At 41.7% G+C, this 8,569-nt stretch overlaps 1 protein-coding gene across 1 annotated transcript; it reads left to right on the top strand.

Moving 5' to 3' along the window:
• Nucleotides 1-202: 202 nt before the first annotated feature.
• LOC117406426 (claudin-8-like) lies at nt 203-1,664 on the top strand. The gene has a single exon (XM_034010431.3). The coding sequence runs from the start codon at nt 405-407 to the stop codon at nt 1,077-1,079; it is 675 nt and encodes a 224-aa protein (XP_033866322.3). The 5' UTR covers nt 203-404; the 3' UTR covers nt 1,080-1,664.
• Nucleotides 1,665-8,569: the final 6,905 nt, after the last annotated feature.

The raw sequence follows: 8,569 nt of genomic DNA, 5'->3' as shown, positions 1-8,569 counted from the left end.
CCTTAACACCATTTTGTGTGCACAGTTAAACACGAAATCCCCTAGAAGTGGAGAAGATACAGATTAAATATATTCTGTACAGGAATTCAAAAAGGAAACTGTTTTTTTTACCGGAGGCAAAAAACAGTGCCAGACACTTGAAGTACATGCTATTTTTGTAGTCTGACCTGAGATCCAATACAGTAAAATATTTACAAGTCATAATCACTACTGTTTTCTATTGCTACTGGCTTACTGAACTTGTTCAACCAGCAAGTTTGCATTGTTTCAGTTTTGCTGGTGCTTAAAGCAGGGCAACTTTATCACCATTTGTTGTGTGGCCTGTGTGATAAAGTAAACTACAGCAGGTCTTATTCCTGTGCTTTTCTTCAGCAAGTATTGCACTCAACGAAAAACCTTGAACCATGAATAAGGGGCCACTACAACTTGTTGCCTTAGTTCTTGGTATCATCGGATTAGTCGGAACTTGTGCAGTCACAGGAATGCCGCAATGGAAGATATCTGCATTCATCGAAGAAAACATTATTGTCTTCGAAAACAGATGGGAAGGCTTGTGGATGAACTGTATTCGACATGCAAATTTTAGGATGCAATGTAAAGTGTACGATTCCTTGCTGGCTCTCTCCCCTGATCTCCAGGCAGGCAGAGGACTGATGTGTGCCTCTGTAGCGCTAGCCTTTGTGGGACTACTGATTGCCTTCATTGGAATGAAATGCACCAAGTTCATGGATGAAGGTACACGGACAAAAGGGTTTGTACTGATTTCTGCAGGAATCCTTCTGGTCATGTCAGGTATCTGTATCATAATTCCTGTATCGTGGACTGCTAACACCATCATCAGAGACTTCTACAACCCATTGCTGCTCAATGCTCAAAGACGGGAGTTAGGAGAAGCCCTATACATTGGATGGGCTGTTTCTGGATTTCTTTTTGCTTCTGGGATAATTATGATATGCTGCTCAGCACCACTTAAGGAAAAGAAAACTAGGCTGACTGTGAGCTCCAAGATGAGCACTTACCATCCACCCATACTGCAAAGACAAGCCTCCAGCATGTATAGCAAAAGCCAATATGTGTGAAACCAGCTAAATAACTTTCTTTCATGTGCTCTCAAAAAACACAATGGACAGAATGTTGATTACATTTTACAGGTTAAGTGGAGGTTTAAATGTTGGATAAGGTACTTCAATCTGTGTTAAGATATAATCAAATCCCCTTTGTTACAAACTGTACACCACCGTAAACTGTTTTATTTGATTTTAAATTGCAGTATTTAAAGTAATTCTTCCTTTTATATTAACATTGCATTTTTCACACCGAAAATGTTTAATTGGTTAAAATAACTTGTATCATGACAATTTTTTATTTTTTATTATTCACAAGTTAACATATTGTAATACTGTCTGTTTTATAGTGTCTGTAAACTGTACAGGCATATTTTGTTATATTCCTACTGTATATATTGGTCATTGTCAGTTGTTGCCACATAATTAGGAGATGTATCATATTTTACAAGATTCTTGCCATTAAAAATATTCAATGTCACAATGTTGAGGTAAACAATGTATTTTCGTAATTTGTTTCTGCAATCTTTATATGACTGTTTCCTTGTATTCATCTGTTTGATTTATAATCTCCCTTATTAAAAGACTAAAAAATATGTATTTCTGGTCTGCTATGAGTCTCATCATTTTTAAATTGTAACATAAACAAAACCTGTTCCATATCTTTAATTTGTTACTGTGACAGAAATATAATGAATCTTGGGTGTAAATCTCCCTCCCGGCCTGTGAGGGCGCTAACCAGCAAAAGTAGAGTTCTTTGGACGGGCTGTCTGACAGTTCTTTCCCCAGGTCGGGAAGTCGGTCAATCTGGAAGAAGGCGAGACTCCGTTGCAGGAACGTATTGACCCAGAAAGGAAAAGACGTAGCAGCTGCAGATTGTAGAGACAGCTGCACTCGTTTACCAAGGGGTCATACAAGATAGCATAAAAGGGGATGGAGAATCACAATCTATTCCTTCGCTTGGTTTTTGGGTATAGAGAACTAGAAGGACCGTGAGAGACCCAGTGAAAGCTGAAAAGTATTTGAGTGTTTTTTTTTGTTTGTTTGTCGTTGTTAGTAATTGTCTTTGTTTGTGAACCACAAGATGGCTAACACGTATCTGGAGCTGTCGCCTTGGGCCAGCACAAAGCTGGAACAACACTGCACCACACTCACTTAATAAACTGTATCACCCACCACAAGCACTACTCCACGCTCCCGGACTGGTGACCATGTCCAGTATAAATGTGGGGCAGATAACGTGTATTCATTGTTTGGGCTGGAACCCATTGTTATTGTTACCTCTGTGTATTACACATTGGTGTGTATTGCCGGAGGTTATTGTTTGGTCGCCAGACTGGGATTTAAAAATAAAAAGACCCCTTTTCCAAACGGATTACAGTTTTCTGTCTGTGATTATTCTTGCACTGCATCACCTCTGCACCTGTTCTCACTCAGCAGCTACTTTGCCACAGTTCCACATCAATTTTGCTTACATTCAAAGAGTATGGCCCAGATATTCAAATTGATGCGTAATCCCCTTGCAAAATTTGTGCCTCGCAAAAAATGTGTGCTTTTGCACAAAAACTGATATTTTCCAACACGACATAAAGCAGTTGCACGAAGTTGGAAAATAGCAGTTTTTTGCTCAATTCGCAAATGTGTTTGTGCCTCGCAAAACCACCTGTTCATTCAATACCAATATAGCAGAAATGCACAAGAGCTACGCGTGAATGCACAGAATTGGAATACTACACGACAATGGACTGTTAACAATACTTTGCCAAGCAGCTATCATAGGTGTACAGTACATACCAATATTCCTCAGACGAGTCTACACTCAAATGTAACCTGCACATGGAATGCAGAATCAAAGCTCAACACACATCGGTAGCATTGGCACCCGTGAAGTTGCATGCCCACCCCCACAAATATATAAATAAGCTGCTAAATGGAGAAATGAAACAATGGACCACAGGATAGTGTAGGCTATTCAACACATAACTTAAATAAAAATATATTGTAGACTTGCTAACTGGATAAGTGTCAACATGAAGGAGACGGACAAAATACTCAAACTCCACTCTTTATTTTACAGAAACGCGCCTGTCAGCCGGTGTTCTGAGTAGTTCCGATCCGTGCTCCTTACACTATACATAAACATATTTACAGAAGTGTGGACTGCAAAACAAACCCACAATGTTGAAAATACTACTCTATTCGGAAGCCCCGAAGACGGGAATCTCAGCATGGAGCCGGCCAAGAACGCCGTCTGTGGATGCAGTCTGCACATGTGTATCCCTTACTCATACTCCTACTAAAAACCCTTTCCAACTGCCCCACAATCACCACGCACCCTGCTTCTACCACACCATAGTCAATAGCATGGAATGCAGATCGTGCATGTCAAAGTGTGTTTCTGATATCAAAGAGAAATAAATAACAGTACTTAAAAAAAAAAAAAGTCAGCTGTGTCCTTATACCTGAGTGTGGAATTACCGGGTGAGTGCCATGAAAAGGAAAAGGAGCCTTTGGAGAATGCAACTACAGGGATATTTTACGGATTGAGCCCTTGGGCACTGCAGCCCTTTGCCAATGTTGCTGAGGATAGTGCACTTAGCTAAACGCATGTAATGGAAACGTTCTGCCCATTGCAAGCCCGTCACGAATATCACAAAAGTGAGCCATTTTCATTCAAATTTGGCCTTCGGAGCAATTCAAATAATTTTATGCTTAAGCATATGACTCAGAAATGTCTTCATCTAGACAATGTGGGGAAGCTATAAAAAAGGCCAAAAAGGTGCTTGGATATATTGTGAAAAGTGTTGAATTTAAATCAAGGGAAGTAATGTTAAAACTTTACAATGCATTAGTAAGACCTCACCTAGAATATTGTGTTCAATTCTGGTCACCTCGTTACAAAAAGGATATTGCTGCTCTAGAAAGAGTGTAAAGAAGAGCAACCAGAATTATCTGGGGTTTAAAAGGCATGTCGTATGCAGACAGGCTAAAAAATTGAATCTATTCAGTCTTGAACAAAGAAGACTACGCGGTGATCTGATTCAAGCATTCAGAATTCTAAAAGGTATTGACAATGTTGACCCAAGGGATATTTTCGACCTGAAAAAAGAAACAAGGACCAGGGGTCACACATGGAGATCAGATAAAGGGGCATTCAGAACAGAAAATAGGAGGCACTTTTTTACACAGAGAATTGTGAGAGTCTGGAAGCAACTCCCCAGTAATGCTGTTGAAGCTGACACCCTGGGATCAATAAGCTACTAACAACCAAACGAGCAAGATGGGCCGAATGGCCTCCTCGTTTGTAAACTTTCTTATGTTCTTATGAAATTTGCGCACATACATACATTTGTATCTAATGTCTATCATTATCACAGACATTAGCATGGCTAATAAGCTAGATATTTAAAGGGCCATCACAGATTCTATGGAATTCAAACAGATGTGCTGTGCTGTTTGCTGGGAAGTGAGTTTATGATTTCTCTACTTCTGTCACAGAAATATGAGTACATATTACCTATTCTAATTCATTTACATTTTTTGACTTGTTTTCTGTTACAGTACCATTGTATTTTTTTTTATTATTATTTCTCAGTATTAGCCGTGATCCCACTTATCAAACCGCTATTGCTTGATATGATTTTTGTAATCTGTTTTTTTGTAAGAACTGTAAGTTGCCCTGGATAAGGGCATCTGTTATAAGAAAATACATACATACACACATTAACAATAACAACAACACAATATTAATAATCCAGCTGGAATCACCTGTTATTGTAACAGAGCAGGGAGGGGATTAATATCCTCCCTGCATGAAACATTTGCATATGCACAGTTGGTTTAATTGTTTAGTTATATTTGTTAATTGTTTTATTAGTAATTATCCCCTGCACCTGGCTATCATTGTAAATTGGAGCCAGGTGCAGGGTATTTAAAGGAAGCAGCCAGTCTGTTTAGGGCGGCTGGTGTGTATAGAAGCCCACTTGATAGTGTGCTCAAGCGTAAAAAGGAAAAGGTAGTGTAAACCTTGCTGTTCGGTGTTAAACCTGCGTGGTGTGTTTTGTTTGGCAGGTAAAGGGCTTAGCCGTCCTGCGAGCTAGTCCGGGACCTGCCTGTGTAGTCAGTGCTCCAATACGGAGTTAGGATTTTGTTTGTTCCATATGTAAACGAACCGGCACTCACGGTTGTTCGTTTGCCCCTTTAAATTATGACCCAGGACACAGGAAATGGAGTTTAAGGGCTGACACGTTATTTTTAATATATAAAATGAAATTAACAAACAAAATCCTAACTCTGTGTTGGAGCATTGACTACACAGGCAGGTCCCTGACTACCTCGCATACGCAGTTGTTTCATGCAGGGAGGATATTAACCCCCTTCCTGCTGTGTTACAATATATATATTATTTATATATACATACAGTGTGTGTATATATATATATATATAACTTACTTGACAAACCTGGGGGGCAATTAATTCAATTTAAATAAAATGGACTGAACTGGCAGTGGAATAAGAAAGAGCACCTTTCGTACATTAACTTTACATTCAAAATGCAGACACAATTTACCAATACAGTAATCAGTAGCTTAGCCTACTACTGTATAAGCAGTGTCTTTGATATTAAAATCTATGTGAATGCAAGGTAAGGAGGTGCAAACTGTTGCTTGATCAATCTAAGGTTGATATACTGCTGTAAGCTGTATGTGTCTATTAAAGTAAAGCTTCCCTACATTATATAGGTAGTTGTTTAGTATCTGCTGGCTGGGTCTATGTTACATACCAACGGTATGTCATATGATACTGTGCTGTACTCTTGATTCTGTTTTGGTAGTTATTCTTTCAGCACCAAGAAAGCGTGCTTGGGAAAGTGATTAGTTTTCTTTCGGTCCGAAAGAACAATCATAATTGCAGCTTCCCTGTTTATTTTTTAAACATGTATTAACACTACTGATGCTGCTATCACAATCGTTCTTTTGAATATAAACATTATATAGATGTGGACGGAACCTTGTATGATCGCTGGGTGTTTTCCATTGTTGTAGTACCTCAGAAAGCGCCTGCATTTCACTTCAGTGATTGGGTGAGTGAATGCTGGAGTGATGTGCATGGAGTTAAGGCTTGCTTTTTAAAAGCGTTATTTTGTGCCTCGCAAAACTGGTTTGCCTCGCATAATTTCGAATATGGCAGGATCTCACAAATTGTTGGCCACTTACGTCAAATTGCACTATGCATACATTATATGCGTGCACAGTGCAAAACGGATTGTGGCGCGCAAAAAGTAGTTTTGAATATGGCACATTTTGCGCATTTGCACATAACGGCCATTGCGACACACAACCCTCTGTGCGGTGCGCAAACCTTCCCAATATCTGGCCCTATATCTTTCTCTGTTGCTTGCTGTAGATATATCTGGTCATACCAGATATAGTATGTTTTTTTTTCCTCAACCAAAATATATCTTCTTATTTTCAATAGTGGTATGTGTTTTGTTTTTATTCATCAAAATGATTTTGGCGAGCTCTAAGCAAGCTCAGTACCAAGTAAAGGCCCATAATGAGATTGGAGGGAAAACGCAATATGAACCATTGAGTTTGATTGCAAACAATTCATCGAACAGGAGCAAGGGCTGCGTGGAGGAAGAACCTTGGGAGCTGAGAATAGAAGTGCTTTGTGAGTATATGGTTTTCCCTTGGCTCATGGAGAGCCGCCCTCATGGAGGTGAGAGAACCGATCAGCCTCCAAGGCTGGGAAGCAACTGATGCTTCCCCCAAGGTGAACCTAGAGGTGAGAGAATGGGAAAACGAAAGAGAGATAATAGTTTGGTCGAGGGTCCCCTGGAGCTTGCAGAGGATGAGGCCAACGTGGCTGGGCCACTGACTTCACTTCCCCCTAGAGGGAGACCTTTGCTGAGGTAGAGCAGCACAATGGAGAGGGTGGGGAGGATGAAAAAACGCAAGTCAGACAACGAGGGCCTGACTTGGGGTTTAAATTATGGTGGCCGAGAAGTGCAAAGAGGTAGCAAATCTACACAGAGACGTCGCTGCAACCAGACGACAGAAACAGGGTGGTAACATCAGAGAAAGGGGCGGTGACATCGAAAAAAGTGCAGCAGCATCAAAAGAGAGGCAGGTGCATCGTTCAGAATATTATTATTATTATTTATTTATTAGCAGACACCCTTATCCAGGGTGACTTACAGTCATAAACAAAAATACATTTCAATAATCACAGTACAAGTATTAATACAATTAAAGAGCAAGATAAAATACAATTACTTCGGTTCTAGCAAGTACAAGTATATGACAAAATACGAGTCAATAACGAAGCAGATAACAGTGTCAGTGATAGTTACATCAGGATATCATTAAATACAAAATACTATAGATTAAATAACACTTGTGACAGATTACAGTACTCTGAAGTACAGGATTAAATGCAGTAAAATAGGGAGCATATAAGAGTAAGTAAAGCGCATTTAAGGAAGAGTGATAAGTGTCCAGAGGGAAAAGGAGTTCTACAGGTGCTGTCTGAAGAGGTGAGTCTTGAGGAGGCGCCGGAATGTGGTCAGGGACTGGGCAGTCCTGACATCTGTAGGAAGGTCATTCCACCACTGCGGGGCAAAGGTGGAGAAGGAGCGGGCTCTGGAGGCAGGGGAGCGTAGCGGAGGTACAGACAGTCTTCTAGTGCAGGAGGAGCGGAGAGGTCGAGTGGGGGTGTAGGGAGAGATGAGGGTCTGGAGGTAGCTGGGTGCAGTCTGGTCAAGGCATCTGTAGGCGAGTACAGGAGTCTTGAACTGGATGCGAGCGGTGATCGGGAGCCAGTGGAGTGAGCGGAGCAGTGGAGTTGCGTGGGAGAAGCGAGGCAGAGAGAACACCAGGCGAGCAGCGGAGTTCTGGATGAGCTGGAGCGGACGGGTGGCGGACGCAGGGAGGCCAGCCAGGAGGGAGTTGCAGTAGTCTAGGAGGGAGAGTACCAAGGCCTGGACCAGGAGCTGGGTGGTGTAGTTGGTGAGGAAGGGTCGGAGTCTTCGGATGTTGCTCAGGAAGAAATCAGCAAGTGGAGATGTGCTGAGAATAACAGAGGCAGGGGTCCAGGGTGACTCCAAGGTTCTTAGCGGAGGAAGAGGGAGAGAGTGTGGTAGATTCCAGAGGAACAGAGATAGAGAGATCAGAGGAGGGGGAGGAGGAGGAGGGAAAGAAAAGGAGGTCAGATTTAGAGAGGTTGAGTTTGAGGTGGTGCGAGTGCATCCAGGAGGAGATAGCAGACAGACAGGTAGAGATACGGGAGGGGATGGTGGAGTCAGAGGTGGGGAAGGAGAGGAAAATCTGAGCATCATCAGCATAGAAATGGTATGAGAAACCATAGGATGCGATGAGGGGGCCCAGGGAGCGGGTGTAGTGAGAGAACAGGAGAGGTCCCAAGACTGACCCTTGCGGGACTCCTGTTGAGAGAGGGCGAGGTGTGGAGGTTGCTCCACACCAGGTTACCTGGTAAGTGCAGTT

Source organism: Acipenser ruthenus, chromosome 8 (genome assembly GCF_902713425.1).
Source record: "Acipenser ruthenus chromosome 8, fAciRut3.2 maternal haplotype, whole genome shotgun sequence".
Classification (NCBI taxonomy): Eukaryota; Metazoa; Chordata; class Actinopteri; order Acipenseriformes; family Acipenseridae; genus Acipenser; species Acipenser ruthenus.
This window is presented reverse-complemented; position numbering and strand designations above follow the sequence as displayed.